Source organism: Zootermopsis nevadensis, unplaced genomic scaffold (assembly GCF_977971745.1).
Source record: "Zootermopsis nevadensis isolate Lab colony 2312 unplaced genomic scaffold, Znev_1.0 Znev_ptg000020l, whole genome shotgun sequence".
NCBI lineage: Eukaryota > Metazoa > Arthropoda > Insecta > Blattodea > Termopsidae > Zootermopsis > Zootermopsis nevadensis.
The window spans coordinates 14,317,150-14,341,373 of record NW_028259152.1 but is presented as its reverse complement, the minus strand read 5'-3'; the positions used below and the strand labels follow the sequence as shown (position 1 = coordinate 14,341,373).

Below are 24,224 nucleotides of genomic sequence, written 5' to 3'. Positions count from 1 at the left end.
TGCACCGCCCTAGAAACGACTTCCCCTCGCATGAATTTTCTCCTGGTCTGTGGACAGTAGGCAGGTGCCGGGATATTACGTTAAATTTGTCCACGATCACTTCCGTCCATATTTTTTCCAATTAATCATTCATTAATAATCCCATCTGACATCGTCGTTAAGCGACTGGGTAGGGGGAGGGTTGGAGATAACTTTGTTTTAAGGATTCCACGAGTGTGGAGAATGGGCCACGCCCCTTCCAAACCAGTATTCACTAGCATCAGTATTAAAAGCACGGAATAGCACGCAAGTGTCACTCAGAGTTGATCCAGCATGGTCTACAGTAGGTTGGTTTTGTTTGTTGGCATCTGCACTGTAATCTAGCAAAGCTAGTTGCGAAATTACTCCCACTGGAAGGAGAGAGTCAGGGAGGTTGGTAGAAGCAAGTTCAGTCTAGCTTCCTTGTTGCAGCTGTGCGGTAGACTGTTGAGCGTGGTGTGTCTGGTCCCGAGGATATCGGTCAGTGACGTCAGAACCTTTGTCTGGTGTGCCTCTCCATCAGGCCCCACGATATAAGCAGGTAATTCCGCCGACAAGCTTTTTAAACTAATGTCGACTTTATATTTCGTCTTCATCATAGAAGCATGAAGGGAGGATACATCTTCCCTTCAAGCATTTCCAACATGTACTGACGTTTATCTCCTGCAGATACAAATGCAACGCTACGGAACTAATAATCTCCTAATATAAAAGCAGTTTAGCCGTGTACAGTCACTGTCTTGGCCGCTCGAATACAGGCATACCTCGGAGATATTGCGGGTTAGGTTCCAGACCGCCGCAATAAAGCGAGTCACACTAATTTTTTTGTTTCCCAGTGCGTATAAAAGTTATGTTTACACTATATTGTAGTCTATTAAGTGTGCAATAGCATTATGTCTACAAAAACATTGCGAGAATTACCAAAATGTGACACAGACACGAAGTGAGCACGTGCTGTTGGAAAAATGGCGCTGATAGATTTGCTCGACGCAGGGTTGCCACAAACCTTCAATTCGTAAAAAAACGCAATATCTGCGAAGCGAAATAAAACGAGGTATGTCTGTATTGGGTTAATGGGTTCGGAACTCACTCGAAGACATGGATATGTGTCTTGAGTTGTGTTGGAGCTCGACCAAGGAGTCTTATAGCTAATGTTGAAAAATGTTCAGAAACATTCTGTTAAAAGAGGTCGTGACTTAGAGGACCACAGCGCCTGACATAACTACTCTGAAAAAAATAATTTAAAGCTGTGTTTACTTTATACCATGCCAAGTTTTTGTACGATGAAAATTCTGGTTAATGCAAAGTCCTATGGATACCTTTAAGTGTAAAATTTCATAAAAATCAATTCACTGTAACTGTGTTCAGTCAACATCCACTCCATGAAATGACCGTTCACAAAACTTTTCCACAAGACTTTGAGACTTCACTTATCGAATGCAATGATTCGTCAAGAACGAAGTTTACAGGTACCGTTTCTTATTCGTCACGGAACTAACTTGTTTTTTTTTTGTCAATATTATGTAATAGAATCGCTTGTTCAAGTGATGTATTTATCAGTATCGCAGACTACTGGATAGAAAATCTTATGTGTTATCTTCGTGAATTCTGTGTAATACATTATTGCAACGAACAGTTAGTAGCTGAACCTCTTGCTTCGAATTCAGAAGGTCCCGCTGTCGATAAGTCGCCTTCAGTCTACCTGAGCTCATAGAATATATTAATAATCCACCAAAATTAAATAATTATCATACACATTATTATAACATTCCTTAAAATGAACCCAGTTGAAAAATCTTAGCGAAGTCACAACTGAATTAATAAAAAATCTGCTATAAATAGATTAAGAATATGAACTTTTATTTGTAGAATGTGGTTAATTTTAATTTTTTTTTTAGACATTTCAACCGTGCTTTTTCATTGTACATGCAAATTTTCTGTTATATCCGCGTATAAAGTATTTGTGTCTGATCCCGGTTATCTTATATACTTTCGTTAATATTCTTAACCGAATCATTCGTGAATCTCAGATATTTGCCTGGAGGGAATGAGGAAATCTACGAAAAAGTCAGGATAGCCTGTCTCCGGGCCGAGATTTGAACCCGAAACCTCCCAAATACGAAGCAGCGGTGTTATGCATTTGATCACGAGATTCGGTCCATTGTATTAAATGTGAGCATTCACAGGATACACCGACATTGGCCACATTTATTTAGGCTTTCCGTGGATTTCCTCCGGCGCAGTATTTCTAGACAGTCCCCGACCGTACGTTAGAACGTGCTACACTCGCCGATCATTATCATATTCTCGACACATTCGTCATACATATGTGGTAGAATGTCTTAAAGTTTAACCTGCCTGTAAGTACATCCATAACCTTGATAGCACTTCAAATAGGCCACGACAGCCTTCGAATCAAATTTTCCAGTGTTATGAAGCAATCATCAGCTGTTATCCGATGATACACGCGCAGAATGTAAAGAATATTCATACGTCATTTTGCATGCATAGTGTCCATTCAATTCACTGGAACACAGCTGGGAGTGCTTGTGATGAAGGACGAATGATGTCGGGGAAGAGGAGACGTGGATTGCATTATGACACCGGGATTCATGGATTAGGCCATATAAATCCGTTTAGCTCAATCGCTTTTAGACACTGCCCAACACAGAAGTTTTTCTTGCCTCTGGACACGATGAAAACTATCAACGTGGCAGTTATATTCTTAACACTGAGATTGTAGATAACAGTGGGATCACAACCTATGGCCCACAGCACGTATTGATGTACCCTCTTTAACCCTTTGAAGCCGAAGATCGTCTGAATATTATTTATGAATTCAGTCCGTACCGCGAAGAAAACACTACACCTCACCTTTACGAAAATCAGCTGGTTAACCCTTTGAAGCCGAAGCTTGTCTTCATAATATTTACGAATCCAGACCGTACCGCGAAGAAAACACTTCACTTAACCATTAGAAGTCGAATCAGGCGGTACCACATAAGATTTAACAAAAGAACATCCCGGTCAAAGCCTTAACGTCTTAGTAAATACTTACAGCATTGGCTGTATCTGGGCCCCGTAATTAGGTGTTACGATGAGATTTATCCTGAAACGGAAACTGAAAATTTGTGTCGTGCAACAAAGATTCGACGAATTAAAGATACTTCTTAATCAACTTAGATACAAAGCAAAATAATTTTAAAGTTTCTCTATAGCACTGATGAGATTAGTGATACAAGGGACATCGCTGTAGCATCAATCGCTAATCGAGGCATAACAGAATGTTTTGACGTGGTCGAAGAACTAACTTGTCTTAAAAGTTTGCATGGTACCAACATAAGAGAAGATCTTCTTTAAAATCTTGTCATTAGAATTTATAAATTCTTTAGAAATATGCCAGACTTCAAATACAGTGGATTCTGGTTAATTGGGACACATCGGGACTAGAAAACTTTGACCCAATTAAGCGGCTGCCCCAATTATGCGAAGTTTCACGTAAAAAGTTAAAAATGTTTAAAACAAAAGGCAAACTCCCGTTTATTGAGATGATTTATTGAGCAACATACTGTTAATGAATTCTGGAACAAATGGTACAGATCAGAGAAAAATATTTACGTTAAAAACAATTTCAATTTAATGTATCAAACACGCATGTATGTAGTTCTTAACAGTTAATGATGTTGGAGGAATTTATCGAGTGTGCCCTGCCGTGTTCTCCTGATTGGCTGCAACTGAACAAAATCAGCGCAGGTATCTGGTGCAGATATGGAACTGCCTTCATCGCCTTCCTGCATGAAGTAGGATCGTAATCCAGCAACGGTTAGTCACTCGCTCAAGCTCGGGTGTGTCGTCCTCATCACCTTCCTGGTCTTCTGATGTCTTTTGGTGTTTTGCTGCAATTTCTTCAACAATTGCGTCCTATAATCTTCATTTTCTTAGTAACATTGAAAACTGTTGTCGATGCATGCAAACTTTTCGTAGTTTCTGACGTGTTGCATTTCCAAAATGGCGTCATTTTCACTATCGGTCGTTTCTGGCATCTCCATGCCTGGATGCTTAAAACCACAGCGAGCGAAGTCTCGCTGCTTATTGCTACACTGTCTGAATACGCACATGTTCGTTACTGAGTGAATCGGCGATGATTCACTGACTCCTCCACGCCACACGCCACAAGCGCGCCATCCAACATTCACTGTCCCGATTAAACGGCACGGCGTCCCAACTAAGCGGAACAAATTCCGGTTATTTTCTCGATTTCTCCCAAATAAACGGCTGCCCAGATTAACCGGAATGTATTGTACTTGTTAACGACAACTCTCTCTTCTCTTACGAATTTCTGCCCAGAACTTCGCAATGCGTTCCTCATCAGACTCCTTGATTTGGTCGTCCTAATAATAGAGGCTAGTCAGAACTGTAGTAGCCACGGTGGTCTAGCGGTTAGAACGCTGGCCTTGTAATCCTGGGGTCTCGGGTTCGATTCCCGGCGGTGCCCGAATTTATAACTTGTGTTGGGCAAGGCCGTGGTCTAGGCAACACGGAGTTTTCCTCCGGGGGCTTCCCCGGTTTCTCCGTGGCATCCCAACAATTACTCCATTCACACACAGAAGAAGGCAATGGCAAACCACTTCTGGAACATCTGCCAAGAACGTATATGAACAGGTCCCAGTCCGAGAAAAGGATGGAAGGATCCTGTTCATATGGACCTGTCGTCAGACAGAACACTACAAATAAAAGTCAGAAATGTGTTCTTTTTTAAATTAAATGTAAGTGGCTTTCTTTTTGCAGGTAGGTGATTATTTATTTAGTGGTATTGTTAGGTATCCGACTAGCAATTCCTAAGATTGACAAGAAACTACCTCGTTACCTTACCCTGAGCCTGTATGCAGTCTGCACTCTTATCACCGATTTATGTAGAGCTGTTTAATGGTGTCATAAAGGCTTACGCCGTGGTTTCTATCACTGAGATATCGATTGCATTTCTCGCCTTCCCACGTGTATTATATGTTCCATTAATCTCCTCAAACGTCCTAAAGATGTGATAAAGGTTCAGAGTTCTGGTGTTGAAATGTAAGATGCTGATCGTCCTTTTTTAACTAATAAATTTGTTCCCTTAAATGTCTCTGACAACTGTTTGAAGATGTATGACGTGATGATGGTAATCTGACCTTTGCTAGGACATTCGAGCGATACTGAAACTCAAAGACATACAGACTTGGAGGAGAGAGTTTCCCGCACGAACCAGGCGGGAAGGTGCTAATCATGTTATTTACATTCTTCCTACCTTAGGTCAAAGGACAAACAAATACATGTCACAAGTTGTAAAGAAGTAGCTTAGGTGGTCTGATGCAGTTATTTCAACGAAAGGTTTATTTTTCGGTATGTGTGTCCAAAGCCTTTTGACGTAAATTCGTCTATACGGATGGGTCATTCGGCAAAAAAGTGAAAGGAAAATGTGTAACGAAAATGTGTAAGATCCGTATCAACAAATCGACAACAATGGTTACCTAAGGAACGTCGTGTTTACTCGGCATTGTTGTTACCTAGGATAATGTGTAAGATCCATATCAATAATGTGTAAATATGGACTGACAACAATGGTCAGCTTGTGTGCATTGTTATGTTACCTAGGAAACATCATCTGTTTACTCGCCATTGTTGTGTTATATTACTGCCGTACTTTCGTAACAAGATGGATGACATTGAAGATAACATTACATTACATTTCATTACATTATTATTTTTATTATTTAGTGTTCTGTCTGACGACAGGTCCATATGAACAGGATCCTTCCGTCCTTTTCTCGGACTGGGACCTGTTCATATACGTTCTTGGCAGATGATCCAGAAGTGGTTTGCCATTGCCTTCTTCTGTGTGTGAATGGAGTAATTGTTGGGATGCCACGGAGAAACTGGGGAAGCCCCGGAGGAAATCTCCGTGTTGCCTAGACCACGGCCTTGCCCAACACAAGTTATAAATTCGGGGACCGCCGGGAATCGAACCCGAGACCCCAGGATTACAAGGCCAGCGTTCTAACCGCTAGACCACTACAGAGACTACAGAGACGTAAATATAATTTAAACACAGAGACGTATTTACGTCAAATTCTCCGGAACCGTGGTTCCACTGTCAATTTTTTTTAATTGATGTAGGATTTTTTCAAGACTGATCTTTACTGAACCTTACATGCCAGATTTTTAAATTTTGAGTCTCCTCTACAATACATCGATTTTGTTCTCCTTACCATGTTATTTTGATACTTAGATAAGCGCAAATAACACAAGAATAGGAGACTCTTATAGCACGATGAGTAACATTTTGTAAAAGATGCTGATTCGAGGTCTGGACGAACAGACTGACGTACCTCCACGCACTGCATACAGCTTTATCACTTTCATGAGAGTTTTACAGTTTTAGGTGCCAGTGTAACAATATTGGCACGTAGCACGACGAAATTCCCCACTGAGGGTACTGAGGGAGTAGAGACTCATTTAATTCCGACGAAAACGACTTTGGCGGGGGCACTTCATAAGAGTCTCATTTGGCGTCATTAATAAGAGAGTTTTCAGGTACAGTAAAACATCTCTAAGTTGGACATTTGGGGTTCCACGAAAATGTGTCCAACTTACAGAGGTGTCCAAGATATAGGAAAGAGAAAAATCAGGTTGTGGTCTAATGACAATATAATCTATTTACTTACATACACTAACTACTTGAATTAAGAATTAATGACAATAGTATTAATAATAATAATCTTTTGAAGCCCACTCCCATGCATTGCACATTATACCCCAGCCTCAATAACATTTTCTAAAGTTAATTCCACCAATTCTCGCTTCCCCAGTCTGAACTCAAATTCAAGCACAGTAGTGATGGAGTTAAAACTGTGTCTTCTGCAAAACTGTAGTCCAGTTAAGGGTTCAGCAAAAGAATAGTTAAACACTTGCAATGCATTCCAATGATGGGTTCAATGTCCATAAGATAATCCTCCAGAGAGGAGGCATTCATCAGTCAGAAATTGAAAATAACAAAATATGCAACTGAAAAAGTTTCCCTGAAAAACATCGAAGCTAAGTGCACGAACCTGTCCAACTTACAACAAAAGGAGTGTCCAGGACATGTAATATTATAGGATATTCTCGTATCACATAGCAAAACTTGAGAAGACCTGGGCGAACTCTGACGGGAAATAGGTTAGGTATAAGAACAGGGTGATACAAAGGAAAGGTCACAAGGTTAAGCCATAAAATATTCCTCAGGCGTTACGTTCAGGGAACGAACCTCGAACGTTTATTTAGTGACTGAGGTAACACGGTTTCAGTGATAAAATATGTTACCAACAAGGTCATTTGACAAGACATCACGACAAACGAAGCGCGTAGTTTGTGGATATGAGGAGAATATTTGAACCTTTAAAACATGAAATTACCCTACAGCGGAGGAATATTCATCTGTTATAGTTCGGATTGTTAAATGAAGTAGAATGGTATTGGCGAGTCATGACAACTACGGGCTTCGTTATGTTGGGAAATTATCAGGGAGGAGACCTAGGCGTAGATTCGAGGGTAAAATTAAAATAAGGAAAATGGATTTTAGAGAAATAGGGCCTGGACTGGATTCAGCTGGCCCAGGATATGGCCGTTTCTTGCTGGCTGTTGTGAATACGGTAATTTACGTAACATGGACCAACCACCAACGACTTCGAATATCAGAAAGTATTCTCCGTACAAAATTTAATCGAAACCAGATTTACGTGCAGACGGATTTGTCTCTGCATTGTGACTGATACTATTACAAAGACGTGGGTCTTGTTGTACATGTGTTTGTTGATATGTAAGTGACAAGACCTTTGTTCTGCCGACGTGCGCTTTCTTTAACTACAAGTGGGACATGCTTGTCACGTCTGCGCCTAAGTAAATAAACATATGAAGAACAGTGGTAGTGTTTAGACCACTTCCGCTTTTCTTTACATGATCCGCGGTCATCCACATCGACCTTATCCTTATCGACTGAGAGCAGAGAAGACGCACCAGAGCTGTAATGATTTCTGGAGTTCGGACGGAGACATGCCCAGATGCACAGTTTTGGTCTTTGTGATTGATTCATTGACTCCATGAAGCAGGGTCATCCTTACAAAATCGCTTAGTTTGTCAAGAGCTGTAAATTATGGGACCAGAAGTTCATTACCGTGTTCACAAAAGCCCTTCACTGGACCATGACCCCAAGCCAACTCAATGTGTAACCGCTCTTCCGATATTAGTTTAGTTTTAGAGAATTAATTCTGTTATTTTTTTTTGTATCTTATATGCGTCATGTTTGTGTTTGATTAAATATATTTATTTTTACAGTCCATACACAAACGTTGAAGTTTATTGATGTTGTTAAGATTATATAATATTAAAACATTTTGTTGTATAAAATATTATATTTGGCGCTCTTAATCGTAAATACGATTTTACATTATATTATTTAGCGCTTTTTATTTATTAAAAACGACATGTTTCGACGGGTAATACCGTCATCTTCAAGTTTTTTTATCAATTTTACAATATTTTAAAATTATTAGATATTTTAATGCAATGTATTATAATGATCTGTGGTTTGTTTGTAGTTTTCTATTTTCATGGTGAGTTGTTTGTTTGTAGTCAGACGTTTTATTTATCAAGATGTGTTGTGCGGAGTAACGTGCGTCTGATGGCTGGTGAAGACAATCTGTATCTGGACCAGATTTATTTTATACAACAAAATGTTTTAATATTATATAATCTTAACAACATCAATAAACTTCAACGTTTGTGTATGGACTGTAAAAATAAATATATATATCTGTTATTTATATTAGCTTATTAACAGTTTTGTATTTCACACATCTCAAAACGTTTATTGTATTAAAAATACTTGAAATTTTAGCACCATTTGCTTGGAACGGAGGTGGACTTACGTTCCAAGTGCTAAAAGTAGCCTTTACGCTACGTGAGTTGAATAACATATTTAGGGATTTACTTAATCTTCGATCTAGATTCTAAATTACCCTGCTCTAGCTGGATTCTGTTTATCACAGACAAAGAGTTGCATTTAGGTGTGCGGTGCTGTAAGAAGTCTCTGTCTTTCATCAGAAAGGGGTGGTATTTCACACCAAAACCCGGACCCTTACGCCAAAGGAAATTAATGTTATACCAGACTTGGTTGGAGTCTCGATAGCGAAGATGCCAAAGGCACGCAAGTTATTGATTGACTGATCATTTTATTTTACTTCTATAACTTAATTAATAAACGAGGGTCAATAAATAGTGGTGACTTCCTCAAAACTTCAATCCCGAGTTAGCATTGGCTGATGCGAACCGGGCCGTTAACATGACCCGAGATAAGAGCCCACCTACCGACGAGCTAGGACCCAGTACCATGCACCTTGAGATACCCACATAGCCCTCGGGAGGAGAGGTAGCCGAACACCCTTCCTGAGATGACTACAGCTCCACGGGGTTACGATCAGTGGACGGTTACAAATGAAATCCACATTTTCACACACTAGCTTTTGAAAACCTGTTTAAATGTCATCCCTCCATCTGCACGGAAGTCTAGCTGTTAGAACGCTGGCCTTGTAATCCTGGGGTCTCGGGTTCGATTCCCGGCGGTGCCCGAATTTATAACTTGTGTTGGGCAAGGCCGTGGTCTAGGCAACACGGAGTTTTCCTCCGGGGGCTTCCCCGGTTTCTCTGTGCCATCCCAACAATTTCTCCATTCACACACAGAAGAAGGCAATGGCAAACCACTTCTGGATCATCTGCCAAGAACGTATATGAACAGGTCCCAGTCCGAGAAAAGGATGGAAGGATCCTGTTCACATGGACCTGTCGTCAGACAGAACACTAAATAATAATAAGATGAGGTGGTCTAGCGGTTAGAACGCTGGCCTTGTAATCCTGGGGTCTCGGGTTCGATTCCCGGCGGTGCCCGAATTTATAACTTGTGTTGGGCAAGGCCGTGGTCTAGGCAACACGGAGTTTTCCTCCGGGGGCTTCCCCGGTTTCTCTGTGCCATCCCAACAATTACTCCATTCACACACAGAAGAAGGCAATGGCAAACCACTTCTGGATCATCTGCCAAGAACGTATATGAACAGGTCCCAGTCCGAGAAAAGGATGGAAGGATCCTGTTCATAAGGACCTGTCGTCAGACAGAACACTAAATAATAATAATAATAATATACATTTGTCATCTCCCCAGTTCGTGCCACGTGTTCAGTCCGGTTTAATCTCCCAATAATATTTAGCAGAACTTTTAAATTATCAAGATTCTTATTATTTATTTTATCCATCATGTTGTTAATTCTTTTTTCTTTACGATACACCCAGCAGGTACTCTACCCTAAATTTCGTTGCTGTGCGCTTGGAAGTAACCAGACAGTTTGATATGATTACAAATGAAACTGCCTGTCACGTCGTATATTATTTGTTTACGCCAGTGGTTCGTACGTAAGTTTAAGGACGATTTCCTCCTGTGATTGTAGACAACCTCCATGCAGAACCTATCTGCGTGTCTTCTGACATGACGTCATGTCATCGTAATAACAGTTGAACATTGATTCTTTGTTTTGAGACGGTAGAAATAATACCTTGGATCTGAGTGACGTGCTATACTCTTACATGGAAAGTTGAAGTGAATGTTTGAAAAGTGAAATTTAGCAGACCACAATAGGCTGAGTAAGTGGCTGAGACTGGATATACAAGAAATGCATACATAGTTTCAATGGGGAAATCTCCTAGGTGGACATATTCTAGATGTTAATGAGAATACATCGCTATTAGTTTAAGCTTTCGGATATAAATCTTTGTCTTGGTTTCTTTAAAACGCCGTGATCTTAGCTTCTTCTGTTTCTGTCTCCTGTTATATCTAATTTGAATATGCTTGAACGAGTTAATCCCAATGAGTGTGTCCCGTGCGTTCTAAGGAAGAACCAGACACAATGGATTAAAATACGAGGTGCGATCGGAAAGTTTCTAGTCTGCGCCTATAAAAACCCGTACACTTATCTCAGGTATTAAATTCATCCATCACCCTCGAAGTAGTTCCCCTGGGAGTGAACACAACGATCCCAGCGCCGCTGCCAAGCCTGGAAGCATCCCTGGAAATCTTTCTTTGTCAGCCTGTCAAGCACTATCTGCGATTCTGCCTGAATCTCTTCTATCGTCTCAAATCTCCTTCCCTTTACCTGAATTTTCATCTTTGGGAAGAGGAAGAAGTCACACGGCGAATAAGGAGGGTGCGGGATGACGGCCATGGTGTTTGAGGCCAAAAACTGCCGAACTTTGAGGGCGGTGTGCGCTGGCGCGTTGTCATGATGCGTCGCATGTGGAGTTCTTCCTTTAGAATCAGCTGACAGGTCCCATAGCCTATCTCAACAATGTCGCACAAGTCGTTGATGGTACGACGTCGATCTTCGTGAATGGCCTGCCGAATCTTCGTAACATTTTCGGGCGTTGTGCTCGAAGATGGTCGTCCAGAACGCTCGTCATCATCGACAGAGGTTCGGCCATTTTTAAAACGTGAATGCCACACAAAAGTTTGTGCACGACCCATTGCGGACTCCCTAAATGCTTGCTTTAGCATTTCATAGGTTTCCGTAGCCGTTTTGGCGAGTCTTTGGCAAAATTTGATTTGTTCATGAAAATCCGCCATTCCGAAATCGCAGAAGGGTCGGTGTAATGCACTGCCAAAACGCCCGTAACTAAGAAACAAATGCTAATTCGATGATGCCGGCTGGCACACTGATTCACTATGAATGAAGGCCGCACCCCATAAAGGCAGAAGCTCGTACTACATCCGGTTCGCCCTCTATTGACACAGTCTTGAAACTTTCCGATCGCACCTCGTAAATTAAAATGTATTAAGACGGATGTTCGGGAGTTCGATTGTGAGGATGTGCGGTGGATGAACTTTCTCAGGATCGTGTACACGTGGTGGCCACTGGTATTAACAGTGTTGGATCTCGGGCAGTAAAATATAGCATTTTAGGCTTCTGACGTTGCTAACTAGAGCTTCGTAGGTATCTCAAAATGGAGACGGTTCCGTCCCCATGTGCGTTTGTGTATTTCACTTCTGATTAAAGATATCCTCAGAATTTTCCACTTGAAGTCCATACGTAGTATGTGCTGAGAGATTCCCTGTTGGAAACTTTTTGATCAGAATTAGATTTGATGTCACGGCGGCGAGTATGAAGATCACTGTCCTCTGGTCTGTCGCACCGAGTAGTCTGTTGGAGGTATATCGACGTTTCAGTTGCTTGCTAGGGCGATTAGTAAGCTGGAGTCAACCAACCAAAAGCTGAGGGCGGAGTCATTCGCAACCTTAGGACTTATCTTTTTGTATTTTAACTTATTCCTTCCTACGGAACGCGTAGCTGGAACTGATTAACTGTGCCTTTCAACTCGCAACTTTGGAATATTCTTTAACGGGACTTGGTCTTGGCTGAGGGCCTTGACATATTCAGACTAGTGTCTGTTGCTAATGGTGGGGAATGATCATACGAGGCAATTTGGTCGTCTGCCTATCGAGGTTCCCCCTCAGGCACAGCGACGTGGGAGGGGGATAATGTGATGCTTATATCATGTATAAGAGACCCTTGACCTAGATGGTATCGAAAGCTTTAACTGCATCAAGGAAAAGAGCTGGTGAGTCGCCACAGGTTAGAGTTTGCACTGACTCGTTTATCCAAACCGAACTCCTCGTCACACAGCAGTGCCCATCTCGATCACTTCTCGGAGGACCTTGTGAGAAGTATCTTCGAAGTGATTGCCAAGACTGTCATGTAGACGTACGAGTCCGTTGGCTGTAAGCAGGATGCGTGGGGTCCTTTTCCGGCTTCAGTATGGATACTAAATGAACATATTTCGATGCTGTTGTGGTGTTCTGCCTGTGGAGCACTGCGTTAAACAGATTCTTGAGGAAGGTTAACACATGCTTTGGAAGATGTCTCATGGCCTTTTCCTGAATGTCGTTCGGACCTGGGGACTTAATTCCCCCGATAATCTGTAGGACCTGTGAGGGACTGGTCAATTTCGGCACGCATCGCCTGATAAACTATCTCAATAACTTCCGGCTCAAATTAAACCCAGTGGTTGTCGTCTCCGGTTTCCGTTTTCTCGGAATTTGAGAGAGCTTATGTAAGGGGTTAAAGAGTCGAGCTCGCGTAACTTTCTTTGTCGTTGTTTATAACGACTGGTTCACGTTCGTTTCTCCAGTCCTTCAACTGATGGTTATCGTCTGCTGGAGGCGCCAGACTTCAGACCGAGTCCCGCGTGTTTTGCCACAGTCTATTCAACTTGGAACCAGTCAGACAATCTCTGAACGAAATTGTGAAGAGGTTAGTCATCGGATAGAGCAAGGGCGGACCTCAGCCAAGCCAGAAGGAGGACGAAAGTCCGGTGCAGCTGGGTTATGTAGGGGAGAGATCACGAGAAAATGAAGACAGAAAGATGCCAAAAGTGGAAGAACGGTATGAAAGATGGAAAAGTGTAAGGTCAAACCGATTCCTCGCGCGATACTTACTCGACGCCCTGATGATGGAGGTAGTAAGTACTTCTGAAACGTAGGGGTAAAAGTCTTGTACTGCAAAATGAAGGCGTTACACTGGTACGTGACTGCAGAACGGTAATTACTTAGGGACGTAACAGTAATTCAGTTTCCCGAACAATGTTAAATCACAGTGTTTATGTCGAAATCACATGGTATAGTTTAGTAACCGCCCAACCAATCATTACGGAACAATACATACCCTTTAATACCTCTATACAAAAGGCAAATACATTAAGGGTGGAAATATTCATGTAAATGCGTGGTCTTTACTGTCCCAAGAACTTTGCAGCACGTTTCCGCTCTGTATAACAAAACAGAGACTGCTTACATTTTTACTTACTTCTGGTCTTACAACATTACATTCTAAAATTTGTGAATGGAAATATTGAATCTTTCTGTACAATTCAACAGCAGCGTCGGAAACATATTGGCCTACATAATCCGCATACAGGTTGTCCAAAAAAGATGCATTCGCATTATAATTTTTTTTATTATTATTTAGTGTTCTGTCTGACGACAGGTCCATATGAACAGGATCCTTCCATCCTTTTCTCGGACTGGGACCTGTTCATATACGTTCTTGGCAGATGTTCCAGAAGTGGTTTGCCATTGCCTTCTTCTGTGTGTGAATGGAGTAATTGTTGGGATGCCACGGAGAAACCGGGGAAGCCCCCGGAGGAAAACTCCGTGTTGCCTAGACCACGGCCTTGCCCAACACAAGTTATAAATTCAGGCACCGCCGGGAATCGAACCCGAGACCCCAGGATTACAAGGCCAGCGTTCTATCCGCTAGACCACCGTGGCGTCACCGCATTATAATACGGAATATTAACTTTGTTATTGATCTCCGTGTGTTGTGTGTACTTTTTAAATCTCCCCATATTCATTGCTATAAAGTCTATTCGGTGGCAATACCGCCTTTTAAAGTGCAAGAAACGTTCACAGATCGACAGAAAGAATGGAAAGCAAATCGAAGACCATACAAAGAATCCATAAGAAAATGTAAGAACTTAATTGAAAGGATAGGAATAGAAGCTTAGCAGCTTACAAAGTTGGAGTGAATCGCTTCAGGCCTGCCATTCACAGTGCCTTCTAAGTTTAATGACTTCTCGAGCACCGGTGTATCGAGATAGAGTCCCTCTCGAAGCACAGATTTGTGTCAGCGTTTCTCTGTTCTGTTCTGTGTAGGTAGAGGACTCGCGGTGAATCGATTCTGCCCGTTCAATGAATCTTACAAAATGTCTGCAGAGGCTGCTGTTTGAAATTCGTAATTCTGAAACCCCCGAAACCCCCTTTCTCTTTCTATTTGCCTGTCTCACAGAGATTACTGTTGCATGAGGCTGAGAGAGGAATTCGATTTTCCGTGCGGTATACCAGTTCCGTCATCGAGCGTAATTATTTCGTCCTTCTTCTTCTTCTTCTTCTTATAGCGTTATAACCCTGTGTGGGTCTTAGCTTGTTCGATGAATTTTTTCCATTCTGTCCTATCATTCACAATTCTTCTTCATCCCCTTACTCCCATCGTCCTCACATCCTCCTCCACGTCGTCTATCCATCGTTTCCGTGGTCTCCCTCTCATCCTTCTTCCCATCGGTCTCCATTCCATCACTCTTCTAGTTACCCTGTTTCCTTCCATCCTTGCAACATGGCCAAGCCAGGCTAATCTTTTGCTTTTGACCAGCCTCACAATATCTGCTCCCTGTATGATACAATCTAGTTCATGATTCATCCTAATTCTCCAGGAGCCATCACTATTCTGTATTGGACCATAGATTTTCCGTAATATTTTGCGTTCAAATATTCTAAGTCGTTGCTCGTCAAAGCTAGTTAATGTCCAGGCTTCACATCCATATGTGACTAGTACTGGTCTTATCAGAACTTTATAGATTATCAATTTAAGTTCCCTCCCCAGTATTTCAGACTTCATTAAATTCTGATAGGCATAATAACATCTATTACCATTCACAATACGTGCTTTAATTTCATTAGTTACTGAATTTATAGTATTAATCTGTGAACCCAGGTAATTAAAATTTTGCACATGTTCAAAATTATAATGTCCTATTCTCAATTTATTTGTGACATTTCTTGCTGCTCTTGTAACTTTCATATATTTTGTTTTCAATTCATTTATTTTTGTCCTCTTAATTGTGTTTCTTCTATCAATTTTAATACTGTTTCTTCCAGTGCAGCTTTATTCCCGCTAATAATAGCTATATCTTCTGCATATGCACTCTCTTGTATTGATTTTGTGCCCATGTGTCCTGAGATCTCAAGTTTCCGAATAGATGCTTCCAGCGTCAGGTTAAAGAGCATTGTTGAGAGAGCATCTCCTTGTCTAACTCCCATATTGACATTAAATATTTCGTCCGTAAATGATAATTATGTCGTTCAGCGTGTGCTATTTCTTTACAAGGAACAAACGTATTAAGAGAACAAATATTTGCAGTTTGCAAATCCACTTTTTCGTGCGTGTTAAGTCGCGCAGTTGTTTCAAAGTCAGAAGTCGATCTCTTGAGGTTCACTGCACGCATCTTCCATCTAACTACCTGCGGCCTAATTTGTTACGTCATATTTCGCTGTCGTAACGTTTACGTCACGCACGAAATCCCGTTCCTTCATTTCCTCTTTACTTCCTTGATCGATTTAATGCTTTTCGGTTATGTAACTATCTATAATTTAATATCTTATGTAGCGTGAACCAGGAATTACGTGAATTGTACCGGTCACCTAGCATAGTGAGGATAGTGAAATCTAGGAGACTCAGATGGACTGGACATGTAGAATGCATGGGGGGGGGAGGCTAGAGGTGCATGCAGGATTTTGGTAGGGAATCCTTCTGGAAAACGACCACTGGGCAGACCAAGAAGGAGATGGGAAGGATAAAATCAAGATGGATCTTAGGGAGGTGGGCTGTGAGGATGGCAAATGGATGCAATTGGCTCTGGATCGTGGCCGGTGGTGGGCTTTGGTGTTGTCGGTGTTGAACCTGTGGGTTCTGATACTAGGGAGTGAGTTAGTTATCTAATGTGGCTTCAAATGGCAGGATGATTAAAGTGGAATGAAGCGGTCGTTGCCAATTTTAACGTCGTATTACAGAACCTGGCTGGAAGTACTTCAGTGAGGATAACCGCTTTCCGTATTACGATTACAGCCCGGGACCTGTTGAGCGCCAACCACTGGACCACGCACGACGTTCTGTATTTTCATCTTCAGCTATTGTTATTGATTAATGATTGTTTTTGGTTAATGGAACTTGAATTATTTAAATCAAGCTATTCCTCTTACGTTGTTTAGAATGCTGAGTTTCTATACTGATATTCTGATGCTCTGAATCTAATTATTCACTCATAAAATTACATTTTTGTTGTTATAAGAACAATATCTGACAAATATTGTACTATATGCTCAGACTTTCGTAAGCTTGTAAAAGTTACTAGTAAGTCCGATAGGCATCGACGGTCGAAGTCTGTCGATTACAGCCTTAAATCTTAAAGCTAAGTAATTAATGGAAATGTGCTTACAATTTTTTTTTAAAAAAAAAGTTCTTGCGCAGATTATACTGGATTACCAGTGTGATTCCTTTTTTATTCAGTCACTCTTATCCACGGCGTCTGTCTCTTCCGCTGAAGCCAAGAGGGTGTTTCTCATTTCGCCATATTTTCTGTCCGTCCCGACGACGAAGCGAAACGATAGACGTAATAAAACTGGATTTGAACGTTCATATATTTTAGGAATTTATTTCCATTTACTTGATTTTACATCGTGTCGAAAACGGCTTTGTAGTACGCAGTTTCTATTATGTTCTTTGAACTTGCTGTGAAGATAAGAGTGAGTAATGAATGCAACAGAATGTGTTAAACAGTTAAACATAATACTTTAATTTAATTTATGGAGTCATATATTAGGAAACATCAATTCCCACTTTCATCATTAGCTGCGAGATATTTTCGTTAGTTAAAAAAGTTGCAGTAACTATGACGAAAGAACATAAAAAACATTAAAACGGACTAAACTGGAAGTGATAGTAATTCCTTTGCTTTCACATGGAAGTGGATTATTCATTTTGGTTAATTAATTGCTAGAAATTCTGTTCTGAGAAATCAAAATTGCTTCTGTGCTGGTAAAATTAATCTATCAACGTGTGGATAGCATTCAGAAATGTTGAGATTTATTAATGGGTTCCGTTTTTAAACAGCAGTAAATGGAATAACAGCAGTTGTGGTAGTACTGTTTCTTGTTTACTATGCACGCCATCTTTTTTGGGATGGCGGGGGAGGGGGAGAATTTTTGTATATACAGTAAGTATCAGAGGATGACATCTTGTTTATTTATTCAGCAACTGTCGTGCTGCGTGTAGGGTCTGGGGTTGCTGCGTGGATCGATAGCGTGTGAGAACGGAACACGCAGGCGCTGGCCGGTGCTACCAACTTTCTCATAACATTCCCTATCTTACTGCATGGTTCAGTATTCGCTGACTTTTACTTATGTTCAGTCTCTGTGAAATTGCTCCCAAACTATTCAGCTTCCATTTGTGTTGGTGGTTACGAAAATAGTTTGTTCCAGTTTCTTCAGTGACCGAAATAGGATAATCTGAAGTTGCATGACCTTCAAGGATAACAAAGCATTCTATGTACGACAAAGAAGAAAATGTTAGTAGCATCGTACAAGGATGCGAAGAAGGTAAACTCCTCCTCACTTTCTGCCAGAAGATACGTTAAGGTAACCACTAAAAACGATAATGTAGCAAAAGACGAAAAACTGATGTCGACAGCTTTGATAAGAACGTAACTCATGCCAGGGGCGAAATTTTTCGTAAGGCAACATGTATTTTCCCGAGATGTATATAGCGAAGCTTTCGCGTCAAATGAATCGTGTTGTAACCCGAGTCTTTCATGAACATATTTGTCCCAGCTCGAAGAAACTGGTTTAGTGTGACGTAGGTTCAGTCTGAAATCCCCTGTAGCAAGACGAAATATCATAGACTGGCGGTGTTGATTAAGATGTGCAAAGCAGTAGAACCACTGGATACTATTTTCTTTGCGGTTAGCAGTTTGAACTTCCGAAAATCCTAGCAAGGACCGGGGATTTAAGGGGTAATAAGTAGCAAATACTACTGTAACATTTTTTATGTATGTGTATATAACTAACTAGATGGCTTACCGAACCCAAAGGTTCATCACCGAATTAACCAAAGCCCTCCACCGGACCCTGTCCTGGGCCAACAAAATCCAGTTTCCTTCAACTCCTATCTCCTGTAGATCCCGCCTGAGATTATCCTCCCATCTACGTCTAGGTCTCCCCAGCGGTCTCTTCCCCTCAGGCTTCCCAACCAATACCCGGTGCACACCTCTTGCCCCATCCATGCGCGCTACATGCCCCGCCCATCTCATATGTGTATATATGAGAGAATACAAATTACAATGTGGCGCACTAGATGATACCCGATTGAAAATTTAAATAAAAGCTTGTTATATATACTCGTATGAATAAAGAGAACAGAAGATTTACCCTTCATGGATTCATGCTCAGTATGACCAGCCTTCTGTCGTTTTTACTTCGAAACACGGGCGGCACACTTCTTCAGTAACTTCAGCACACATTTGAATACTCGAAGTCGTCATTTGCATTATTGAGGCTGTTTTTTTCGGGGGAGTTACAATTTTCTTTCAGGGTAGAAGTCGAAGGGGTTTCTGTCAGGGCTCTTTGTGGCCATCGATATCCTGCTCGTCATGGATGTGGCCATCCACCATATTATGAATTATCATTTCACTTTCCATTCTGTATAAATGTCCTCAATGTGCAGTATTCTGTTTCCTCCTGCCATTTTATCCCTTCAGGTTCAAATAATCTCAGTACCGTGTTCACAGCACCATAAACCTGTTTTTCTCCATTAAAATGTGGCCTTGTAGTATGGCAAGAGTTTACCAACGTTTCAGAGGTGCTTTCTTGTCAGTGCGATGAGGATGCAGGCAGCAAACACCTCTATGGATCGCAGTTACGCCTCGCACGTATGCAAGCCATTTCACAGAATTATTAAGAAAGAAGTATATAAAAGATGCAGTTACTGAATAGACGTAAACCTTTTTCTGACTCACAGCAACAAAATTGCCAAGAGTCAAATATTCCCTGGATTGAAACACTAGCATTACCGTCGGCCATAGTGATAACTAACTTCTGATTGTCTTCAACCGTATAATACAGGCAACTCTTGGTTTACGAACGAGTTTCGTTCCAAGACGTTGTTCGTTACGTGTATCTTGCATTCCTGAGCGTTTAAGATATGTGTTGTTTATGTTAGCAGCCATATTAAAGCAATAAAACCACGTACTAAACATCGCAAGCAAGTGATTATCATATTATATTATAATAGGGGGAATTTCCGATTTCTTTCCCACGAGAAAACATTGTACGAGGCGTGGCATGTAAACCAAGGTTTTCTTACTGGATAGATTAGTTTTATTAACCAAGAACAGTTCAGTATAATAATTTTCTGATAATTATTATAATAAATATTTTTTTAAAAGTTTATTTATTTAAATCTTACAATTATGTTCACTATTCGTTTGACATTTCGTTTTATAAGGAACTATCTATTGGCGACTTTAAGAAATTTTGAATGAATTGTGACGTTTGTTATAGCAAATGTTCGTAAACCGAGAGTTGCCTGTACATATATTGGGCCAACCAACCAACCAACCAACCAAAGGGGTCTAGTAGGAAAAATTCCAACTTTTATAGAAATTTGGGAATAGCTGCCCGATGTTTACTTTAAGTTAGTTCAAAACAATGTTTTCAGAAACTAGCTCTACGAATTATAATTTAGTTTTAACCTATAAAATTATAGATTTCTTAATTTACGAAAGCGCCTTACCACTTTTTCCGAATTAAGTACTTACCTTAATACGAAATTGCCTATAGATTTTTCGAAAAATTCCTTCCATTTTTCTCACATAAAAATAATACAAAATAAAAAATGTTTCTTCCGGTTATATCTGAATGTGGTTGTGTTATGCAAACCAAGAATGTCACGAAATTAACTTACTTAGGACGAAGCAGCGTCTACCGTGAGAATCTGACAGTTGCTGTTATAGATCCCGATGTTTCATACCGTTTTTATAATAACATTCTTACTTCTATGCCTAGATCTAACAAGAGAGCACTTCTCTTATAATGTTGTAACTAAATTTTTTGACGTAAATACGTCTATAAGGAAGGGTCATTCGGCAAAAAAGGGGAACGAAAGAGTGTAACTTCATTATAATGTTACCTAGGAAACGTCGTCTGTTTACTCGGCATTATTGCTACCTAGGAAACGTTACATTACATTTAATTACATTACATTAAAATACATTACTTTACATTACATTCATCTACCACAGGCCGTGGTCTAGGAAACACGGAGTTTTCCTCCGGGGGCTTCCCCGGTTTCTCCGTGGCATCCCAACAATTACTCCATTCACACACAGAAGAAGGCAATGGCAAACCACTTCTGGATCATCTGCCAAGAACGTATATGAACAGGTCCTAGTCCGAGAAAATTCATCGATTACGCCAATGACATTGAAGTTAATAGTTTTGGCAGGTGTCCAAGGAAATGATTAACCATTAGGTTTATTATTCCATACAGAGAGGAATTTATTGATATTAAGAATATTATTAGTTACTCAACAGTTGCCATGCTTGCGTGCTTACTGAGTATAGCTTATAAGCAAGTCCTTTATGAATTTTCACAAAACAGGATCATGATATAAATTTTACAGTGCGTCACAAAATATTAACCTCATTTAGATATGCAAATTTGATTTTAAACTTGTTATTCTTTTAAAATATATCTAAATACTTGATTATGCAATTAAAAATTGTCTACACAGCTTATTCTAATGTCTTGCTGTTTTCTTCACAAAATTATTGTTGTGTTTAGAACTAATCTAGACCATATTTAGGTGACACCTAAGGTTTTATAATTGTACTGTGTGAGGTTTATCTCTTGATGTTTAAATTATAAAATATAATACAAATATATAAAATGCAAACATTAGATATGTAGTTAAAACATATGTTACGTTTCCTTATCTAAGAATAAAATTGCTTTAAAGCAAAGCACACTTTTATCAGTTTTGAAAGGATCCTTACATTCTAACTGTAAAATTTTGTCTGAAATAAATGAGTATGATGGTCAGTTAGATAAGCAGAACATGTTCTATCTCCACTCTTGTTCATTTAAGTAGCTGATCTCATGACGATAATTTTGAAACGACCATCGACATAAAAATGCGTACGAGGCTGAGTAAGCAGTTAACAAAACCCAGTAACGAATGGTTAGCATTCCTACTTCGTATTTTGGATGTCCAAAGTTTGAAACTTATAACGGATTTAGTCTATTGTATTTTTCGTGATTTTGCTCGCCTTGAAATGGGCCACTGCCCTTCCTGCATTCTCTCTGTTTCTTGTGCACGACCCATTGCGGACTCCCCAAATGCTTGCTTTAGCATTTCATAGGTTTCCGTAGCCGTTTTGGCAAAATTTTATGCACACGCCATTCCGAAATCGCAGGAGGGTCGGTGTAATGCACTACCGAAACGCCCGTAACTAAGAAACAAATGCTAATTCGATGATGCCGGCTGGCACACTGATTCACTATGAATGTAGGCCGCACCCCCTAGCGGCAGAAGCTCGTACTACATCCGGTTCGCCCTCTATTGACAGTCTGTAAACTTTCCGATCGCACCTCTTATGTACTCCTCTCATCTAACAGTGTGCTGCAGTTGATATGACGTCGTTAATTAACCTTTAGAAACCGAAAAATAAGAGAGCTGGAAAGAGAAAGTCGAGAGACATTACGGTAGAGAAAAGTAAAGAAATTGCTTTGGGATGTGAGCACTCCCAGTAAGGTCCCCGTTGTCTTTCCATCTTAGGCCAAAGACCATTAAACAAGACTGCAAAGACGTTCTTCGTACTGGAATACGTATCTATCTTCTTTGCAATTGTTGAATAGTTGATAAAAGATTACGTTATTTATCTTACTTGAACAAACTTAGTTTTAAATTATATAAACCACGTGTCTTCGTATCTTTGTGTTCCGTAATAGTACGTCACAAGGCGCAGTGGGTTGCATAATTGAATCCTGGTGAAATTCTTTTTCACGTAGCCGCCATGTTGTTATCTAGAATTCTTTTTCTAAAGTTTTGTATTTTCCAAAAATCTATCACTGTATGGCACTATTAAAGTGGCGTTAGTGTCGATCCGACCTTACAAGTTTGTTAGTGTTACTTATAGTAGCAAATTGTGAAGTACAATCTTAAGGTAACCCCAGTGGCTACTTCCGTACCAAGTTTCATCCAATCCTTCCAGCGTTTCTGGAGTTGAGTCATGCCGATAGACGGACGGACAGACAGGACCATCCCTTATGCATTCAATTCATGCACATCACGCAAAGAACGCATGATAATACTTAAAAATTCAGTCCCTACCTCAAAGAAAATCAAATACGTCTCTGTTACAAAGAACAGATGGTTAATGCTTTTTAGAATGTGTCACTGTTGTTGACTCTCAGAATTTCACGAAACCTATAAATACATTCTGTGGGGAAAAATGTAGAATTAATGATAATCAGATAATGTGGTACATATAGTTACCATCAGGTTTTAAAAGTTTAAACAGTCGACCGCAACGAGATTTTGAATGACCGCGGCCATAGGCCAATGACTTGATTTTCGTGGGAACGGTCCGTTTGTAATGTCCGGTTCTCTTTTCAGACTTCAACCCGGAACACTGTTGGTCGGCCAGGGCTGCTGTCTCCATGGTGCTGAGTTCCAATTCTAACGGCTCGTCCACCGGGTCCACTATAGGAGCAAATTGTGTTCGGTAAGTGTTTTAGTCCTTTAATCTTATGTTTGAACTGAGGCACGTGGTGCAGAACTTTGGATCTAATATATTTACAATGCACTATCAACGGTGATAAACTCGTAAGTTAAGTTCCCAGTCTCGCCGCATTTAGAACGTCATTGTTTGTCAACCGCCATTGTTTAATCAACATTCACTGATAAGCGTCTCGGAGATAAAAGTAATCAGTTGAAGTTTATGACACATTTTCGCATGAAAATATGAATGTTAACATAACTACTATACTCCTATATACAGTTAACTGCTCTCCATCGCATATGATTTTGAAAAAAATCAGCCTGGTTTGTTTTATCCAGCGTTTGCAAGCGTGTAACCCCGTGGTCACAATCTCATGTATGCTGTTACCACGTTAACTTGTGTCGTATTGGTGAGATATCAGGTTCTGACAGTGGCGGATACGAATATTACTGTTTCGTGGGTTGGTAAGTCGTGTAGTCTGGTAGAAGTTTTAACAGTGTTTCAGAAATGTTTGCAAAATCTGTAATCGGCCAGATGCTGGACTATATGTCGCAACAATCCCAGAAGACAGTTGTCGTCTTGTGTATTTTTTGACGTGAAAACGTCTTTAAAATCAGACCGACATATGGGGAACCAGGACGGAAACGGCGATGTAACGTTTGCAGGGTGATCCATTCCGACACTATAACACGATTGAAATAAATGTGGTCTCGTTCGATCGGGTATACGACTACGATGCGAGCATGACCTTGAGTTGGCGCCGCGC

The 24,224-nt window shown here is 40.5% G+C and overlaps 1 protein-coding gene across 3 annotated transcripts in view; it reads left to right on the top strand.

Annotated features, from left to right (window-relative positions):
• Positions 1 to 210: 210 nt before the first annotated feature.
• The window catches only part of Ldsdh1 (Lipid droplet subset dehydrogenase 1), an 85,792-nt gene continuing 61,778 nt past the window's right edge, over positions 211 to 24,224 (top strand). Inside the window, exons 1-3 of one of the 3 annotated variants that reach the window (XM_022077357.2) lie at positions 211 to 326; positions 451 to 559; positions 23,353 to 23,461. In XM_022077357.2, coding sequence (XP_021933049.1) covers positions 23,397 to 23,461 — 65 coding nt within the window. In that variant the 5' untranslated portion in view covers positions 211 to 326; positions 451 to 559; positions 23,353 to 23,396. Of the gene's footprint in view, positions 327 to 450; positions 560 to 18,210; positions 18,278 to 23,352; positions 23,462 to 24,224 lie in introns of those variants that run through there. The other 2 variants (XM_022077358.2, XM_022077355.2) reach the window with 2 other exon arrangements.